The sequence below is a fragment of the Elephantulus edwardii genome, unplaced genomic scaffold (genome assembly GCF_000299155.1).
Source record: "Elephantulus edwardii isolate Elephantulus edwardi_28Jun2011 unplaced genomic scaffold, EleEdw1.0 scaffold00096, whole genome shotgun sequence".
NCBI lineage: Eukaryota > Metazoa > Chordata > Mammalia > Macroscelidea > Macroscelididae > Elephantulus > Elephantulus edwardii.
Genome location: NW_006399846.1, coordinates 11,125,871 through 11,147,704, shown reverse-complemented (window position 1 = coordinate 11,147,704; position 21,834 = coordinate 11,125,871). Strand labels below are relative to the sequence as shown.

At 36.3% G+C, this 21,834-nt stretch overlaps 1 protein-coding gene across 1 annotated transcript in view; it reads right to left on the bottom strand.

The window, feature by feature from the left end:
- The window catches only part of KDM5A (lysine (K)-specific demethylase 5A), a 138,588-nt gene that overhangs the window by 84,547 nt on the left and 32,207 nt on the right, over positions 1 to 21,834 (bottom strand). Inside the window, exons 6-11 of the mRNA XM_006891328.1 lie at positions 15,989 to 16,094; positions 13,673 to 13,764; positions 11,448 to 11,606; positions 10,355 to 10,474; positions 9,482 to 9,640; positions 2,048 to 2,229 (exon numbers count right to left, since the gene is read on the bottom strand). Coding sequence (XP_006891390.1) covers positions 2,048 to 2,229; positions 9,482 to 9,640; positions 10,355 to 10,474; positions 11,448 to 11,606; positions 13,673 to 13,764; positions 15,989 to 16,094 — 818 coding nt within the window. The remainder of the gene's footprint in view (positions 1 to 2,047; positions 2,230 to 9,481; positions 9,641 to 10,354; positions 10,475 to 11,447; positions 11,607 to 13,672; positions 13,765 to 15,988; positions 16,095 to 21,834) is intronic.

The window sequence follows — 21,834 nt, the reverse complement described above, 5'->3', positions numbered from 1 at the left end:
CTCTCAAAAGGATGAATACTGCTTAACACCACTGTTCAGAAACAGGACTGACATGGGGAGTTGGGAGGAGAATAAGAAGAGTGGGTAGATAATCAACACTGTACTAGAACAGATGAGGAAGAAACCTTTAAAAATAATATATGATTAGGCATTATATGTAAGACAACAGTCCAGAATAAGAGGCACATTACAAAGTGGACTGGAGGAGGGGGAGAGGGAAGCAGGCAGAAGGAAGAAATTGTCTAACAATGAATTAATAATTTTTAAAAAGAAAGTGAACTGGGAGAGGGGGAAGGGAAGAAAATGTGCAACAATGAATGAATGAAAATCCAACTTTTCTTTAACCTTCATTAAAATCACATTTAAAAAAAAAAAAAAAAAAAACAAAGTGCCAGAGAGGTGTTACCTTTGGGTTGACTCTATGGGCCACCAGAGCTCTCTTTATGAACTTTAAGTACACTAAAAAATTATCTTCACGGACACCAGACTCGAGTGGGCTAGTATTCACTTAGAAAATGAAATTATGCTCTGAAAATAAGATTTAGTTGTGTTATTTACAGAAGCACTGAAGTGCATATTCCTATGAAAGAAATAAAAAGTGTCTGAAAGAAATCTCAAGAAGTGTAAAGATGGCACAGGCCAGGGTTCAGATCTGTTGTTCATAGGGTCGCTATGGGTCGTACGCAACTTGATGGTACCTAACAACTAGTGGTGGCCTAGTGGATAAGGGAATAAGGAGTTGGGCTGCCAACCCAAAGGCAAGGAGTTCTAATTGAAAAGCTGCTCTAAGAGGAAAAGCTAAGCAACCTTTCTGTGAAATTTATAGCCTAAAAAATATGCTGGAGGGTCAGCGATGAATAGTCCCAATTCAACAACAATGAGCTGAATTTGAGTTAAGTACAGTTCACAAGGTTATAGGTAGCAGTACTGCTATCATCGACAGAACTTCCTATGATATGATGAATGCTGTATCTGTGCTGAACAATATTATAGCCCCTAGTCACACGTGGCTACGAAACACTTGAACCTCCCTGGTGTGAGAAAGAAAATGAATTTTTAATTTTATTAATTTGAACTCATTTACATAACCAAACGCTACTGTTCTTGTTGTTGTGTACCATCGAGCTAGAACCAACTCATAGCTGATCTTCTAGTGGGCTGTAAAAGGCTGTAAAACGCACAGGAGGAGATGGCTCATCTTTCTCCAAAAGAAAAAAGCTGGTGGATTCAAACCATGCACTTTTGAGTTTGCAGTGCAACTCCTTACCACTAAGCCACACATTACAAGTCACAAATTAAAGGCAACGCATGAGTGCATACAGTAATAAAGTAAAGCAGAAAAGTTATGAGCATTTTCTATTGCATACTAGAACACAGCTGTTATATTCCAAATGATGAGAAAAATATCATTTAGTTAAAATATCACAATAGTGTGCTTATGGATAAGTAAATAAAAGCTGTGAGAGAAAAAACTCTACATAAGAATTTTTAAAAAAAGATATACTAAAATAATTATCATGTATACAAAGTAAATATTATTTGGTCTAATCTACAGGCTCATAGTGATGGGGACCAGGACCTTTTATAGTGTCTGGTTCACCTACCACAAACATGCACACACACATACATGCACATTTAATAACTTAATTTTATTTTTATACATTTTCTTACGACTTTTTAAAATGTCAGGCTTCCTCCATAATATGTTGCAAACATCTCACATTTCAGAAATCGTTCGGGTTCTAAGCTTGTCTTGTCTTGTATTGATTACAATGTTAGGTTTCTGATTTCACTGTCACATATCTGTACCTCAATAAAAATTATCATCTGGCCAAAAATAATAAATAAAACTACAGGCTCTGCTGCATGTATACACTCTAAAAGGAAAGGGGGCTGAGATGTTTAAGCTGAGATCCTCATTCTTCTCTCCCCCAATATATTATCCTATTTAAGATAGAAAATCATTTCAAAGTCAGTTCTTCCTTGAACGTATAATACATTATTATATATCAGTAGGTATACATGCTATCACACAAGCTGTGCCTACCAGTGCAAGTAGTTGATAGAGTAACTCCAGTGATCTTCAATGTGCCAGCAAAAGGAAGAGAAACACATTCCCACATAGAGCCATGGCACCTTCATACCGGAGATGTCCACGTTAATATGTGCAAGAACAGACTGCTCCAGGACAGGCATGTTATTCAAGTTCCAACCAGAAAGTGCATATTCCTACAAAAGGGGAAAAAACAAAAACCAAAAAACATGAAAGACACAACGAAGTGTCTGATAGAAATCTCAAGTAACTATCTCAAACCCATGTAAACAACATAGACAAATCCAGAACAAATTATGCTGAGTGACATAAGTCAGTCACAAAAGCATCATTATTGTATAAGTTACTGTTATTAAAAGCTAAGGAAAGCTAAATCAATTCTAGGGTCAACAGAGATTGGGACAGGGGGTGAAGGGAATAAAAATTAATAAACAGATTTTGGGGACTGATTATTACAGTTGTTGTGGACCATTTGTCTACCATAGCTCATGCTCCAGCAGGTTTTCAGAAGCAGTTAACTGCACAGGAGAAGACTGCCTAATATTCTCTCCCACAGAGCAGCTGGTGGATTCAAACCATACACCTTTGCACTAGCAGTGCAATTCCTATCCACTAAGCCACCAGAATTATTTCAGAAGTATTGAAAATACTTAATTAAAACCAAACTAAACGCACTGACATTGAGTCAATTCTGACTCATAGAGACCCTCTACTGGGTATCTTAGATGGTAAACCTTTGTGGGAGAAGACTGCCCATCCTTCTTCAAAGAAGTAGCTGATAACCTTTCAGTTAGCAGCCCAACAAGCCCCACAACAAGCCCTCCATTACCAGGCCTCCATCAGGTTAGTAAAGGAATTCTGAAATCAAATTTCGATAAAAGATATGGTTAACTATATATAGTTACTTAAGTTACATGCAGTGAGGAACAAAGAGCACTGATTCCCTGTTGGTAGTTGAAGCTGAGTCAGATACTTTGATTTACTCTCTCTCTGCAGGAGAAAAATGGGTTATCTCCTCTCATATACATTTAGAGTCTATGAGTTGCTCTAAGTAGGGACTAACAATTTGGGGTTTGAAAGGGGGGTGAGTTTTGTAGTACATTTCTAAGAAGGCCTGGTGACACAGTGGTGCAAGCATTCAATGTCTAGCCAATAGGTCATCAAATCTTATCCACTAGCCACTCTGGGAAAAAGATGCCCCGGTCTACTTCTGTAAAGATTCGAGCCTCATAAAATCTAGGGAGACAGCTGTATTCTGTCCTAGACTCGCTGTGAGCTGGAATCAAATTGAAGGCAATGAGTGGGATGTTTTATTGTATTTCTACTTTATCCCTAGTAGTATATATAAATGCCTAATATTTTTATCACTGTTTATAGAATAGTGGTAGATATCCTAAAGACAAACACACAACATAGTCCTGAATTTATGACAATAAAGAAAACATAAATGATACAGAAAGCTACTACCACTATTCTCCATTACACAACTCTAAGAATACTGAACAAATTTTAATAATAATGATTTCACAGTTGACATCCAATAAAGAGGAATTACTAATTTCTAGAAATGAAGAAAAGAGGTAAAGCCATAATAATTTTTTAAAAAGACTGTTTGTGATGAGCTCTGGTGGCCTAGTGGCAAGAAGCTGCACTGCAATCCCAGAGGTGAGTGGTTTGAATCCACCAGTTGCTCTGCAGGAGAAGGAAGTGCAATCTCTTCCTGTACCAGTCAGATCTGATTTGACGTCACACACACAAAATATAATAAAAAATTTAAAAAAAGATGGTTTGCCAGGATTTTCAGGGATTTCCAACTGGATATATACTGAAGACTGACTTTCAAATACCCTTCACAAAGCCACATGAAGTAGAAATATAAGAGAGACCTACAGAGAATAGGTCTCAAAATGTGGAGTTCCAAACCTAAAGATCATTTTAGGGGAACTCAAAGTCAAAACTATTTTCATCCCCATCAAAAATCAAGTGAAAGATCTAAATAGACACCTCTCCGAAGAAGACATACAAATAACCAATAAAAAATAAAACTAACATTAGTCATTATTGTTAAGCATCACTGAGTCAATTCTAACACAGTGACCCAATGTGCAAGATAATGAAACACTATCTGATTCTGCACCAGCCTCACAATTGCTCTTCTTGAGAAACAATGATGCAACCACTGTGCCAATGCTCTGAGGGCATTCCTTGTTCATCCCCCAACCACACTGTCTTGTCCCAAAGACTGCTGTTTTATTAGGTGCCACTGAGCCGAGCAGAACTCAAAGTGACCCAATGAACAACAGAACTGAACCCTGTCCTATCCTGTGCCATACTCCTCCTCTATGATACATTTGAGTCCAGGTGTCAATTCATATTGTAGGTCTTCACTCCTTTCGCTGACGCTCCACTTTTCCAAGCTTGCCAAAAACAGCCAACAAGCCAACCAATGTGCCCAAAGTATGTGAAATGAAGCTTTGTCAACCTTGTTTCCAAGGAGCACTCTGGCTGCACTTTTTCTAAAATATATTGTTCGTTCTGTTTGGTAGTCCATGAGATACTGATTAGAGAAATTCAAATCAAACCCACAATGTGGTATCACTTCAATTTCATTAAGATGGATATTATCAGAAAAATGGAATGCAGCAAGTGATGGTGAGGACATAGAGAAGTTGAAACTTTTACGGTAAAGAGAGAAAAGATGCCACTATTGAAAAAGTAATCACTACTAAAAACTAGTTGGCAGTTCTTCTTTTGAAGAGAATTAAACACAGAATTACTATATGTATATGCACCAGTAATTTCACCATAGACTCATGCTCAAAAGACTTGAAGCAGAGAATCAAATAGACAAACATACATGTTCATGTTAGCCTTCAGACGCGCTCAGCATGGTTCAGTCATGGCCAACAAAAACAAGGGCAGTGTATGTATGCATTGCTTAGTCATCTAATTTTTTGTGCTTTGAATTTTTACCTCAGTAGGAAACTGGCAGCAACAGCCTGTTCAAGAGTCGAGGCCAAAGACCACACTTTCAAAGTGTTACCGTGTGTATGCCCAAAAACAACAGAAGAAAATGAAATTTAAAAAGGATGGTATTGCTATTGGAGAGCTCTAGTGGTGTAGTTCGTGGTAAATTAAGATGTTAATCTAAAAACTGTACATCTTTTACAGTTCAAATACACCAGCCTCTCTGCTAGAGAAAACTGGACAGTCTCCTCTCCCTCAGAAACCCAGTAGACACTAATGATTGAGAACCTACTCGATAGCAGAGACTGAGTAAGCAACACTGTGATCCAATAAAGGAAATGTGCAGACAGAATTACCAGAATCAGGGATGGCTATCAGATAATGATGAAACAGTCAATTCACCAAGAAGGTGGCACAGCAATAATAAATGTAGACACACCCGAGTTACAAACATCTGAAGGAAAAATTCACAGAACTGAAAGGAAAAACTGGTAAGTTCAAACTAATAACTACAATTCCCTTTTAACAACAGACAAGAGAATCAGCATACAGAAGAATTTAATAGCATGAACTAGTAACACAGCATTTAAATTTATAGCATATACCTGGATCAGAAGGCAGTTGTCAAAACACTGGGAGAATGGGCTCTATGACGAGGAGTGTGGCATCAGGATTGGAAGAAAATTCAACAACCTACATTATGCACATGACAAAACCTTGCTTGCTGAAACTGAGGCGGACCTGAAGTGCTTTGCTGCAGAAGGTCAAGGATTACAGCCTCCAATAAGGATTGAAGCTCAACAAGAAAACAAAAAGACTCTCCCCACTGGGCTGATTGGCAGCATGTGACAGATAGTGAAGAGATTGAGACTGTTAACAGCTTTGACTCCACAATCCACACTCTTGGTACCAGCAGCCAGGAAATCAAAAGACAAATTCCATTGGGAAAGTCTGCTGTTGGAGACCTCTCCAGAGTACTGAAGGGCAAAGATGTGAGTCTGGAGACTAAGGTGAGTCTGATATAGGCCATAGTCTTTGCAATTACTTGCTATGCATCAGAAAGCTGAGATGACTAGGAATGAAAGAAAGAGAATTGATGCCTTTGACCTGTGGTGGTAGAGAAGAGTAGTGACTATACCACGGGCTGCCAGGAGAACAAACAGCTTTTTCCTAGAGAGGGAGAAACCAGGTTGCTCCTTGGAGGCAAGGATTCTGAGGCTTCAGCTGACATACTTTCAACATGTTGCAAGGAGGCACCAGTCCTCGGAGTGGAACATAATTCTTGGAAGAGTGGAGGGAAAACACAAGAGAAAGAGCCTTGATGAGTGATTCAGTGACTGGGATAATAAGGTTAGGTGTGTCAGAGATACTAAGGTTGGGACAGGACAGAGCAGGTTTCAGGGCTGTTTTACATTCAGTAGCTATGAGTTGCAAATGACTCGATGGCAAATAACAAAAACAGCACAGCATATTATAGCCAAAAGCTAAATAAACATTCTTTTCAAGTGCACAAGGAATTTAAATAAAAACAGAACACATCCTAGGCCATTAAAAAAACAACACCACTACCTAAATTTCACCCAGTATGAAAAGAACTGTAGTTATACAGTGTATTCACCAAACACAATGGAATCAAGTAGGAATTAATTACGAAAAAGTAACAGAAAAATCTACGCATACTTAACATAGAGAAGGATGGGAATTTCAGAACACTTAATTATGCTCATAAACAACCAAAACAGGAATCAAGAAGCAGTCATTGCCAAGAGAACACGGAAATACTGGATGGTTTGAAATTAGAAAAGGTGTGAGTCAAGGTTGACAATGGTGTCCTAGAGGGTAAGGAGTCATGCTGCCAAACCAAACGTCTGGCTCCACCATTTACTTCACTATTTACTCCACAAGAGAAAGATCGGTCATCTCCTCGGATGCAATTTACAGCCCATAAAAATTTGCTGAAGGGTCAGCTATGAGTTAGTTCCAACTTGACGGTAAATAACAACAATTATTAAAAAAAGAAATGGTGGCATAGTGCATTATGTGATGCCTGAAAGGTGGATAGTTCAAAACCACCAGCTGCTTCACAGCAGAATAACGGGCAGTCTCTACCCATGAAGATTTGAAGCCTCAGAAACCAGTGGGAGGTGACTAAGAGTCAGAACCAATTTAATAGTAAAGAATTAGACACTTAATTTTTTAATTTTAAAAACGTTCTAAGCCCAAAACGTTTCCCCAAATATTTAAAGAATGTGTATCAATTCTACACAGCCTCTTCCACAAAACAGAAGAAAGTATTTCCCAATTCATTTTTACCGACAATACTCCCCGAACATAAAAAGCAGAGAAAAAAAAAAAAAGACTTTATTCCAAGAACACAGGCTAGCTTAATTTGAAAACTAACTGATGTAATCCACAATCTAAAAAAGTTGAATAATATCAGATGAACATATGAACTGATGAAAAAAATCTGATAAAATCCAACACTGATTCATGATAAGAACTGTCAGAAAACTAGGGACAGAGGAAAAATCTCAATTTTAAAAACAGCATCTACTATTCATGGTAAATTAACAAAGATAATCGTGATTAAAGGGACATGCAAGAAACTTTGGAGATGAAAATGTCCGTATCTTTAAGAGGTGTGAGCTACTACATAATCAAACGGATAACTAATATTTATACATTTATCAAATGATATGGTTTTATATTTCAAAGTATGAAAAGTTTCTAAAAAAAGGAGCTATTTAAAAAAGTAATAAAAGTAGTAGAGTAGGTGGAATTCTTGGTAATAATGAATGGCATATGGTTCACAATGGTTAAATCTGGATGCCAGGAACTGAGAAAGGCAAGGGCAATATTGTGTTTACTTTATCTTTGAAATTTTCTGCAAATTTAAGGGAAATCTCAAAGCAGGGGGCTAAAGCTAAAGAGCTAATGGATAACCTAAAAAAAAAAGAATTTGCTAATGAAATGATTTAACGGTATCATCCATTATGCAGAACAGGGAATGGAAACAAAAGGGTCTACTTAATATATACAGAAAAAACTCACTCCTGCCATTGAGTCAATTCTGATTCCTGGTGATAACCTGAGTTACTCAACTGCGTATCTTAAAGGGAATGGACTGTCTAATTTTTCCCCTGAAGAGTAGCCAGTGAATTTGAACCATCAATCTTCTGGTTAGCAGCTCAATATATACTGTACAACACTACCAAAAAAAAATCCAGCATTGAGTTTAACTAGAAATTACAATAAGAAATAAAGAGATATTAAAACAACTATGAGATACCATCTAACCGCAGTCAGGACAGCAAAATTTAACAAAACAGAAAGCAACAAATGCTGGTGAGGTTGTGGAGAAACTGGAACCCTTATTCACTGTTGGTGGGAGTGTAAAATGGTGCAACCACTGTGGAAGGCGGTATGGCACTTTCTCAAAAAATTGCAAATAGAGATACCATTTGACCCAGCAACTCCACTACTGGGAATATACCCCAAAGAGACCATAACTGACATCGAAGCAGATATATAAACACCCATGTTTACTGCGGCTTTGTTCACAATAGCAAGGAGTTGGAAACAACCTAAGTGCCCATCAACAAACAAATGGGTAGAAAAGCTGTGGTATAGTCATACAATGGAATACTATGCTGCATTGAAAAATAAGGAACTCATGCAGTATTATTCAAAATGGGTGACTCTGGAGGGCATTATGCTGAGTGAAGTATCTCAGTCACAAAAGGACAAATACTGAATGGTGCCACTGTTGTAAAAGAGGACTGACCTTGGGGTTGGGGAGAGACTGAGAAAGATGGGTTCAATAATGTATACTGCATTGAAACAGATGAGGGAGAAAACTGTTTAAAAGGGATATGTGATTAGTTATTTTTGTCATGACAGGAGTCTAGAACAAAGACTACATGGGGGGAGGGTTTGTAAAACAAAGAAAGAATTTTTCTTTTACTTTTCCAAGAGGGTAGTGTACTAGGGGAGAGGGTTGGAAGGGGAGAAAAGTGCAACAATGAATGAATGGAAATCCAAAGTCTCTCTATATTTTTACTGAAATTAATTAAATTTAAAGAAAATTTTAAAAAATAAAATAAAATTTTTAAAAAAGAAATAAGAGATACTAGTCCTACCCTCAATAAACAATACCACCTTGCTCTTTAATTCCAAGAAGGGGGGAAAAAAGTAACTTTCAACAGATGAAGTTGTTATTGTGTACCGTGGAGCTGGAATTGACCTAGAGCTGACTCTCCAGTGGGTTTTCAGAGACAATAAATTATAGGTGAGGAGACTGTCCATCCTTCTCCCATGGAACAGCTGGTAGATTCAAACCATATGCCTTTAGGATTGCAGTACAGTTTCTTACCACTATGCCACCTGAGCTCCCTGTTTACTTTGGGTGTTTGGCCAGCTTATCAACTTGAAATTTAGATAATATAATCTTATAATCTGTACCTCTTCTTCTGGCAGCATCTTTCTCTGACCATCTTTTACAGGAAATCCACTTCCAAAATCTTTTGAGGAGATATCAGCTCCATACTCTACAATAACATCTTCTTCAATGCTGCTCACCAGTCGCCAGAATTCTTTTTCTACTAGTTCTGTAGGAACCATCTACACAGAGAAAGCAAAACTATGAATTGCTACTTATAATACATATAATAAGTGAATACAAATCTAAAGGGAGAAAGAAAACATTATTTTTTCCAGATCTGAAAGACTAGGTCATCACTTTTACAACTCAGAATGGGTAAAGGCAAAAGATAATCTGGATGTTCAAAAAAATTAATGAATACGAACTGGGATTTTTCCTGCAAAAAAAAAACTTCCTCCCAACTAAGGACAAAGTTAAAAAATCAAAGGATCAAAAGAGGAACAAGGATATGTAAATATCAAGAGAAAATTTTAATGACTTTGGAAAATATTATTTTTTTGGTAGGGATGAAAATGAAGGAGATGAAAATGCTTAAAATCCCTTAGGCAAAGAAGGAAATAACTAAAATAACTAAGTAAGTAAAACAAAATAACTAAATAAAAGCAGCAGCTGCCATGTACTCCATTCTTGTCTCTAAAGGAGTGTTCACAAAGGGCTAATAATTCCAGGTCTAAACAAACTTTTCATCAGGAGAAAGAACACTGCAAAGCTAGATGCTAAAAGAAAGAGAAATCAGGCCCTTAATTTTTTCATTTTTTTTATAATTCTTCATGTTCTAGCACCATTTTCATTCTGTCCTTATGTATAAAGATATACAGATATACGCAAAAGTAAAAAAACAAACCAAAATCTTTGGCTCTTCACACCTCCCCAAACTGGCTAAAAGTACTCACATGTACTGGCATATTGAAATAATCAGACTTAAAATTATCTGCCATTTCTCCAAAGCTCTGAAGGGTATATTCTCGTACAGCTTGTTCAAATCCAAAGGCTTCACGAGGTTTGTTACATTCCTGAGAAGAAAAAAATAAATCTAGCTAAAATTCAATTGAACAATGCATTAAAGTTCTCAAGTACTATCTATATTCCTTGTTCACTTGGATCACAGATGAATGAACTCCAATCAACCTACATAGCAAAATAAACACTAGTTACTTGCAATAAAGTATCAGGAAATAATGTTTTAAAGCTTCAACTGCACTTTCATAACCTTCCAGCAGGAAGTGGTAATGAAGACAACTTTAGACTTGGATGCCAATTGACTGCTACTGTACCAGCGGAGTTCATGGAGAAAACAAATATTCACAGAGGAATAAAAAGTAACCTATAAAAGGGTATACAACAGGATGCTTGGATTTCTGGTTAGAATGGTTTGTCTGTTTTATTTATCAATTATTCTGCCTAATGTAACACAAATATTCATTTAGCACAGAACAGCTTCTGAATTATCTGACTTTGAAAGTAAGTAATTAGCAGTGAAAAGACCATAAAAGATTTTTTAACACATCCAGAAAGCCTATCATAGCATCTTGTTAAGATAAGCAAACTAGGCATTTCATAACAATGCATCATTATAATTTCTCAGTTTAAAATACTGAGTATAATTACATCCAAATTTGGAGAAAGAAACTCTAAAGATTCCTTTCTTAGTATGAAAATCAGATGTATAAATTGTAAACTCTAAAACTTTATGTAATTTCCTTTTCTTAATTGAAAAAAGAAAAACAATGAAACTTGATTTTTAGTTATCCAGTAATATGACTCTTCAGAGCAGCAGTCTCATTCATAAGTTGCAACAGGAAAATTATCTAATCCATAATCACAAAAATAATATTTCAAAGGCAAGCTGCCACAAAGTAGTATTATTTCCATTTACTACAGTTCTTGAAAATTACTGGAGATTTTAATCACTGAAGAACAAAAGTAAATGTGGGCCTGCATTCTTGTTATTAATTTCAAAAGGATCCACACAAGTTAGGCAGGTACCTCCGCGACACATTTTGGACACCTCCAGTCTCCTTTGGGCACATCAGGCAGTGGGGGAATAAGACAAAATGTATGATAGCTGTCATCACATCCATCACACAAAAGCAATTTATCCTCATTGTTTCCTCGGCCACAGAACATACAAACATAGAGATCAACCTGTAAACAAATAAACATAAGTTTAACTTACATAATAAAGAATACTGAACTTTTATCTGTTGTTGTTATGTGCCGTTGAGTCACCTGAGACTCATAGTGACCCTATGTACAAAAGCCCTAAATCCTGCTCTATCCCTTGTTAATCTTATTGTCTCCAACACTCCTGTCCCCATTACTCTAGAGACTGAATCAAGCCATTTCATGGAGGGTCTTCCTCTCCTATGCTGTCCATCCACCCTCCCAAGCATGACGTCCCTCTCCAAGGACTGGTCCCCTCCTTGCAACATGTCCAAAGTATGTCAGATGAAGTTTCAGAACCCGTGCCTCCAAGGACAGTCTGGCTTTACCCTCTCCAAGACGAACTTGTTTGTTTTCCTAGCAATCTATGATAATATTCAATACTCTTCTCCAGCACCAAACCTCAAAGGCATCAACTCTCCTTCTATCATCTCTAGTCATTGTCCAGCTCTCCGATGCATAGCAAGTAATTGCTAAGACCATGATCTATATCAGGTGCACCTTAGTTTCCAGACTGACATCATTGATCTTCAGTACTTGGGAGAGGTCTCTGACAGCAGACTTTCCCAATGCAATTTATCTTTTCATTTCCTGGCTGCTGTTACCAAGAGTATTGATTGTAGAGCCAAGTAAACTGAAGCTGTCAACAATCTCAATCTTTTAATCATCTATCATGATGTTGCCAATCAGCCCAGTGGTGAGAATCTTTCTTTTCTTGATGCTGAGCTCCAATCCATATTGAAGACTACAGTCCTTGACCCTTTTACCTAGAATTCCTTAATTAAAACAAGTATTTAATATAACTTAAATCTTGAAGATTATTTTAAATAATGTATTTAAAAAGCTTTTCATAAAACTGACTACATTTCCTTTAGAGCCTCTACAATGGAAAAATAAAACAAAACAAAACAAACCCAAAACTCATTGCCATGGAGTCCGAATCGACTGATATATGACCCTACAGTAGGCCTGCGAAGATTGTAAATCGCAAATGAGATTGTCCATCTTTCTTCCTCGGAGCTCCTAGTGGATTGGAACCCGCAGTGATGCACTACCTGTAGATTAGGAGTGGAACTTTCTACTCAGAAGACCATCAGAGCTCCTCTAATTTTATAATCAAGTGTGTCATTTCTATACTTAATGAATGACAGAATTAACACTTATATTTAACAAGTCTGTATGTGTCTATAAGCAAGTACATTATTTCTATACTTAATGAATGACAAAACTAAGGTAACAAAAACTAATTAAAAGTGTATGTATGATACTGCTCTCTTTCATTTCCTCCACTATTATATTTAGTGCGGACCTGTTTTACCTTAAGGCTTTAAGGATTAAGAAGTTCCTGGCCAAAAAACAAAAGCAGAACCATCTCACTGAAAATTGGCTATAAAATTAGGTACAATTCCAAGAGGAGACACTGCAGAAGAACCAAGCTAGGTCGCACAAGGAGTTGCACACATGATGGCGGCACACATGATAAACCCAGGTTCCTTAGCATCGCACTATGGCAACCTGACATGCTACTGTCATGTCAACTTTAAAATTATGTTACAATCTGAACACTTCCCATGGAGCACATATGTTTTATGTAGTCCTATTTTAATAAATACAAGACTTATGATATGTTTTTTAAAAAAGTACATGATACTACAATTACAACAGCAACTGACACCACCCTACCACATCCTCATGCCAACAGACTATCTTGTTCAGAAATCATATCAAACTACCAGATAAGAGACAACAAATACAGGTTATATGAGAATCAATTTATATAAATACAATATACCAAGTTATTCTTCCTTTATACAAATGCTAATTGTTAGAGAATAAAAACTGACCATTACATCTAAAAACTACTTAAAGGTACACATACTTCCATTTAAGGGAACAATACATGGGACAATGTAAACATTGCATTAGTCAAGCCTGCAACTTCAAATTCACAATCAAGATTTCTAACCAAATGGGCTACCTAAATGGTATACCAATATAAAAAGTGCAAAACTAAATTTTTTTAAACTCCTTTACCTCAAAATACTTACAAAGTTAACAGACAGAGTTCCTTTTCTTTGCCTCATTTGCATGTTAAATGCATCCGATCTGTTGGTAACTCTTCTTCTTCGGGAGACTTCATCTTGAAATAAAGTTACATAACAAAAATAAAAACTAATACTGCACTCATACCATGAACTGGACACTATTTTATATTATTAGTATTAATTAAAACCTCACATTACAAGGTACACAGTCTATTAATGCCATTTTAAAATAAAAAAACCTGGAGTACAGAAAAATTATGTGTGGTGACCTTAGCCAAAATCAGTCGGCCTGAAGTATATCTGGGATTCCAAACTTAGCATCCCAGCTCCACAAAGCTTAACCCTGAGTGCTACATATTTCCTGCATATTGTATCTATCAGAAATTAAGGCTAAAGTTTTACGTTCATTAATATCTAGTACCGTAATTATGAGAATGAGAAAGAGAGTACAAGTGCTTAATTCTTTCAAAGGTCATAGCAAGCACTATATTTAAGTCCTATTACACTGAGTGTTTTGAGTCATGAAACAGTATTTATTTTATGATCCTCTCAAGTTCAGGCCACAATACGAATGTTCTTAAAGTGAATATTCTGAAAAATGTGAAGTGAATAATTAAATTACACAATTTAAACATTCACTTTAAGAACATTTTTAACAGTAAGATTTAAGATTATTATATTTCATTACGTTTTAGTAAATGTAGTCAAAAACCTTTCCAATCCAATCTTTGTTAAAGTGAGTATTAAAACTGAGAACATGCAAACAACAAATGCTGGCGAGGTTGTAGAGAAACTGTAACCCTTATTCACTATTGGTGGGAGTGTAAATGGTGCAGCACTACAGAAGACAGTATGGCGCTTTCTCTAAAGGTTGCAAATAGAAATACCATTTGACCAAGTAATTTCACTCTGGGAATAAACCCCAAAGAAACCATAGCCACCACCCAAGCAGATATATGCACACTCCTGTTTATCACGGCTTTGTTACAATAGCAAAGAGTTGGAAACAACTTAAGTGCCCATCAACAAACAGATGGATAGAGAAGCTGTGATATATTCACACAATGGAATACTATGCTTCATTGAAAAACAAGGAGCTCATGAAATATTATTCAAAATGGGTGACCCTGGAGGATATTATGCTGAATGAAGTATCTCAGATGCAAAAGGATAAATACTGCATAGTGCCACTTCTATAAAACAGGACTGACCTCGGGGTTGAGGGGAGACTGAGAAAGATGGGATAAATAATTTATACTGCATTGAAACAGATGAGAGAGAGAACTGATATATGATTAGGTACTATTGTCATGACAGGAGTCCAGAATGAAGGCTGCATAGTGGAGTGGACTTGGGAGGAAGGACTGTATAGTAATTAAAGAATTTTTCTTTTACTTTTCAAAGAGAAGAGCAAACTGGGGGGGAAGGGTGGGCCGGGAGAAAAGTGCAACAATGAATGAATGGAAATCCAAAGTCTCTGTAAATTTTCATTAAAATTAACAATAATAATTAAAAATGAGGGAAAAAATTGAGAACATATTGATAAGACAATGCAAATAATGGCATTTTATTTGGAGTTACAGGACTACTGTGTACATATTATAAACAAAAACTCGAACTTGACCTGGGATTTAACAATTTTACTTACAAAAAAGTTTCTAATATTTAAATGTACAAATACTAAACTTTCTTCAACCACAATTTAAAAGTATTATAATACATTAAAGGCAATTACAGGAAAATATAAAAATCATTATTAGAATTTAAAAACTATAATCTTCTCCCAGTATATTCCAAAGCTAAAAAGTTAAAGAATTCTCGACCTTTGAATATGCATGTGTTAAATAAGTGTCAGACCACTAGACTAGAACCACTAATTTTAGCCTCCTCTCAGAAACTTTCCTTTAGAAATTGCAGTAAATTTCCATATCACAAACTAGACAAGGAAAATCCCAAGTTTCTTTTCCAAAATTATTACTAAAATTGACCATAACACAGCTCCACACAGCATAAATTAATCTACCATTTAAAGAGTAAGTAGAGTAATGGGATTAGGTAGGTCTGTGTCAGTGAGACTGGCTCAGGACAGAACAGGGTTCAGAGCTATTTGAATAGGTTCACATTGAGTCATATATGACTCAATGGCACATAAGAACATTAAACTCTTTTTAAAAGGTGATTTGTCTACATACCATCTTGAAAGCTTTTCATTCTTAAGAAATTCCCAAAATTTATCACTGACTACTTAACTACATGAAGCTGATCACAACCATACTGGGTGCATTACTCTTTTCATGACTTAATAAATTTTTTTTTTACCTTCTTTATCTTTTGCTCCCATTGTTAAGCCCACAACCTTGGGTCCAGCCCCAAAAATCTGAAGTTTCTTCAGTTCTGTGTTTTTGTTCACTTCTCCAGATTCTGACTAAAAAATAAAAAACAAAAAGCAAAACTCACATTAGCAGAATTATCATGACTCTGGACTTTATTTTCTTACTCCAAAAAATTTTCAGGATTCTCTTCACAATGGAGAAGAGTATTTTATTTCTTCTCTCTAAACCCACTTCATTACTAATTTTGATAGACACAGTTATCACAGCAACAAACAACTAAAGAAACTAAACAGGTCATAAAAAAGATCCCCAACCAAAACAAATCTTGGTCCCAACAGTTTCACTGGTGAATTTTGTCAAATATTCAGAGAAGAGGTGACACCAAGTCTACACTAAACTATTTAAGAATATAGAAAAATACCAAATATACCCAAATTCATTTGATGAAGTAAGCATAACTCTGACACCAAAGTCAAGAGAGGGGAAAAAAATCTCTCCAAAAGAAAACTACAAACCAATATCCCTCACAAACATAAATGCAGAAATTCTCAACTAAATCTCAAGTAATAAAATCCATTAACATATTTTAAAAATGACACATCATGATCAAGTGAGACTCATACCACATGAACAGCAAGTAGCACCAGTAATTCAAAGGATGCAAATCGCTAGTGGCTGGAATCTGCCAATGTCTCCAAGTATAAAGACAGTGCCTCCCCTTATGATTTACAGCCTCAGAAACTCAATGAGTCTGAACTGTCAATTAAAGTTTAGTATTAAGCTTGAGTATGCAAATATGAGTCAATTAAAGAAACAATATAATCAACTATATAAGTAAAAATAATCACATGATTTTCTCATTTCATGGAGAAATGGCATTTGACTAAAGACTCAACAAAACAGGAATAGAAGGGAAATTCCTCAACATAATTAGAAATATATATTCAAAAAACAGCCAATATTACTATTATATAGAGAGACTGAAGATATTTCCTTTGTGAATAGGAATCAGATAAGGATGCCCTTTATCGCCACTCCTGTAAAATACTGTATTGGAAATTAGCCAAAGCAATTAAGAAAGAAAAGGAAATAAAAGGCAGCCAAAGTGGCAAACAGGAAGTAAAATTATCTCTATTTTTAAAAGATAAAAAGTATAACAAAAGCTTAGTAAGAAAATTATTAGATCTCTTTGACTGATTCAGCAAAATGGTAAGGTACAAGACTGACACACAAACATCAGTTGGATTCATCTATGGTGACAAAGACAACTCTGAAAAAGAAATAAGGTAAACAATGCCACTTATAATAGCAATCCAAAAGATGAAATACTTAGGAATAAATCTAACCAGAGATACAAAAGCCTCACACAAAGAAAAACACAAAAGGCTATCAGTAGAAACCAAGAGACTTCTATAAATATAAGAATATACAATGGTCTATCCACCTATAGTCAAATGATCTTTGATAAGAAGACATAACCCATTAAGTAGATAAATGACAGACTCTTTAACAGTGCTTGCAAAATCTGATACCTAATTGCAGAAAATGAAAACAAGGTCCATATCTCACATTACATACAAAACCACCTCAAGGTGAATCGGGGATCTAGGGGAAAACCAAAAACTATGAAGATCATTAGAGGAAAAATGAAAACAGACTGACCGTGTGGTATGAAGCTGTGCTGAAATCCCAAAGGCACATGGTTCAACTCCTTAGCTGCTCTGCTAGAGAAAAATAAGTACTCTCCTCTTGTGCTATTTACTGCCTCTGAAGTAAATAGCTGGAGGGTCAGCTATCAGTCAGTTTTGACTCCCTGGCACAGAACAACAATCTATAGCAAGATCAAAGTGTGCCTGGTCCAAGCCATCCCAATTGCTTGCTATGTATCTGAAAGCTGGACAACTGACTAAAGATGACAGAAGAATCTTCGATGCCTTTTTGAGTTTTGGTGCTAACAGGGACTTCCAACTAAGGTACTCTTTGGTAGCAAAGGCAGTGAAACTCTGTCTCACATACTATGCACAAGTCAGGGAAAAGGACATGTCTCAGAGAAGGATACCATGCTTGGAAGGATATAGCATACCAGCAAAAGAAAGAAGACCCTTGACAGGATGGAAAGACACAGTGACTGTGGCAATGGAGTCAGGAGTGTCAGAATGGTGAGGTTATCTCAAGATTGGGCACGGTTAAGAGTAGATATTGTTCACAGGATCACTATGAGTCACAGTTGCCTCAACAGAACTTAATAACAATCCACAGCATGAACAGGCTTTCAAACATAGCCAAAACTGCAGCACCAGAAGAGGAAAAACTAGATAAATGAGACCTTCTAAAAATTAAATCCTTGTGAGCATCAAAAAATGTCTCCCAAATAGTAAAAAGAGAGACTACAGACTTGAAAAAAAATATTTGCCAATGGCATATCTGATAAAGCACACGTAAAACTTCTAGAAAACTTCAGCACTTCAACAAGAATAAGACAAACAACCCAATTAGTAAATGGGCAGAAGATATATAAAGACTTCACTACAGAAGACATTCACATTGTCAGTAAACACATGACAGAATGCTCAAGATCACTATTAGAGAGATGCAAATCAAAATAATAATATAGTATCACATCTCACTCCAACAACATCAAAGTTCAACAGGATACCAAACAACAAATGCAGCAGGAATTCAGGGGGACTGGAACTCTCATGTACTGCTTGCTGATGGAAATGTAAAATGGTATAACCACTATGGAAAATAGTATGGCGTCTCCTGAGAAGAAAATAGAAATATAATTTGATCCAGTTATTCTATTCCTGAGAATATACCATCAAGAAATAAGAGCTATAACATGAACAGATACATGCAATCTTCATGTTTACTGCAGCATTATTCACAAAAGCAGAGTGCTATAAATAGCCCAAGGGGTCTTAACAAATAAATACATAAAAGAAACTGTGGTACATTCATACAATGGAGTATTACACAAAAGTGAAAAACAATGAAGATCTCATGAAATACTACACAACATGGATGGGTCTAGAGGACATTGTGTCATGTGAAATAACTCAGACACAGGAAGACAAGTACTGTAAAAGACCACTGTAGGGTAATGGGGCAGAGATTAGCAAATGGATGGATAGTGAGGGGAAAGAGAGAGTACAGCGAGGATTTGATGAGATGTTGTGATAAATGGCATTTATCAATCATAACTAACATTATAAAACAAAATTAACATGAATGAATGAAAACAAATGAAATAAAGTATCATACTCATCACTACTATACTCATGGATAGAAAAAGTAGTGCATCAGTGAGAGACAGAAACCCTCAACAAATCAGACTGACACAGTGACTGCAAAAACAGACTGGCACACAAACGAGACATGAGGATGATACAGGAGAGAGCAAGGGTTCGCTCCGCTGTGCACAGGGCTGCTGTAATGCAGGTCAACTTGACAGCACCTAACAACAACAACAAGGACAACAGGAAGGCTTAACATTGTAAAAATATACCAATACTTACAAACACAAATTACAGATATAATGCAATCCAAGTCAAATTCTGTCATCATTTTCAGAGAAAAGTAATCCTATGGAAAAGCTTTCCTATATGGGGAAAAAAACAAACCCAACAGCTAATCAAAGCACTAGCAGAGAAGAAAAGTAAAGTAGGAAGATCAGTTCCTGATCTTACAACCTACTTCACAGCCACAATAATCAAAACAGTAACAGATGCACAGACCACTGGAAAAGAATTGAGAATCCAGAAGTAAATTCACCCACAGCTAATCTTTCACAAAAAACAACTAATCTTTGATAAAAAGATGAAATCCATTAATGGGGGGGGAGGGGGGGAAAGCATCTTTAACAAATGGTGCTGCCAAAATTTTTCAACTATTTGCAGAATATAGAAACAAGACCCATACATAAACATCATATGCAAAAACTAACTCAAGATGAACCAAGGAATTGAGAGTAAAACTTAAAACTGTACAGATCACCAAAGAAAAGAAAAAACTGGTATATACTTAGGAGCTCTAATCTACGCTATAAATAGACTATAAAATATAACTGAAAATACAAAATCAGCAAAGGAGAAATGAAATTATTTGGAACCTCCTAAAAATTGTTTAGAAGAGGCTGTAGCAACAAGAGATATCACTGCTGATTTCAGGTGAATCTTGGCAAAAAGTAGAAGAATGCCTATTTTACACTATACAGACTATGCAAAGGTATTTGAATGTGTGGATCATAACAAACTTCATGGTTAACACTTAGAAGAATGGGAATATCAGAACATCTAATAATGCTCATTCAAAACCTAGACCTAGAGCAAGGAGCTATAGCCCTCAATATGGATTACATCTCAACATCAAGAAGATAAAAAGTCCTCACCACTGGGACAAAAGGAAATACCATGACAACTGGAGAAAAGAGTTTTCAATGACTTCATCTTACTTAGATTCACTATAACACCCTTGGCACCAGCAAAAAGATGTACTGCATTGATAAAAGTTTGCTGTCAAGGACCACTCCAAAGTTCTGTGAAGCAATAATGTCAGTTTGATGACTAAAGTGTGCCTGATTCAAGGTATGGTTTCTTTCAGTCACTTGCTATGAGCTGGACAATGTAAGGCTGTCCAGTAAAAGTGACACAATGCCTTTGAATTGTGGTGTTGGAGAAGAGTTCTGAATATGGCATGGACACTAGAACAACAAATAAACCTGTGCTGGAGAAGGTTCAGCCAAAGTGCTCCTTCAAATGCAAAAAAACCCCTCAACTAGATGAAATGACACTGTGACTCCAAAAATAGGCTCATGTGTGTCAGAGACCATGACACAGAGTTCAGATCTGTTGGTTTCAAGGTGACTAGGAGTCATACTCAACTTGACAGCACATAACAATAATATATTAAATCCTTCCATATAGTGCTCACTTTGGCAGCACATATACTAAAACTGGAACGATACAGAGAAGATTAGCATGGTCCCTGTGCAAGGATGACACGCAAATTCGTGAAGCGTTCCATATTTTTCAAGTGGAAGAATATCCCTTGCTCCTGGATAGGAAGACTCAATATTGTGAAAATGGCAATACTACCAAAGGCAATTTACATGTTCAATGCAATTCCAATACAAATACCAATCCCATTCTTCAACAAGATGGAAAAGGCAATCTCCAGCTTCATTTGGAATGGAAAGAAGCCCTGAATAAGCAAAGCACTCCTTAAAAATAGAAAAAAGGTAGGAGGCATCTCACCCCCTGATTTAAAATCCTACTACACTGCCATGGTAGTTAAGACAGGATGGTACTGGTACAATGACAGACACATAGATCAATGGAATAGGATTGAGAACCTGGAAATCAGCCCATGTATTTATGGTAAACTGATTTTTGACAAGGAGATTAAATCAGTTAAGTGGGGAAATGACAGCCTTTTTAATAAATGGTGTTGGCAAAATTGGAAAACTATCTGCAGAAGACTTAAGCAAGATCCACACCTCACTCCATATACAAAAACCAACTCAAGGTGGATCATGAACCTAGGACTAAGACCAAGGACTATAAACTTCATTAAAGAAAAGCTGGGAAGAACTTTAGTAGTCCTAATCCACAACATAAAGAGTCTTCCAAGTATCCTGAAATATTTACAACCAGGAGAAGATAAAACAGATTACTGGGACCTTCTAAGAATCAAATCCCTATGCACATCCAAAAACTTCTCCAACAGGGTAAAAAGGGAAGCCGAAGACTGGGAATAAGTATTTGGTAATGACAGAACGTATTTGCAATGAATAAGTCATTGATTGTGCAAAATTCAATCATTCTATCTCCA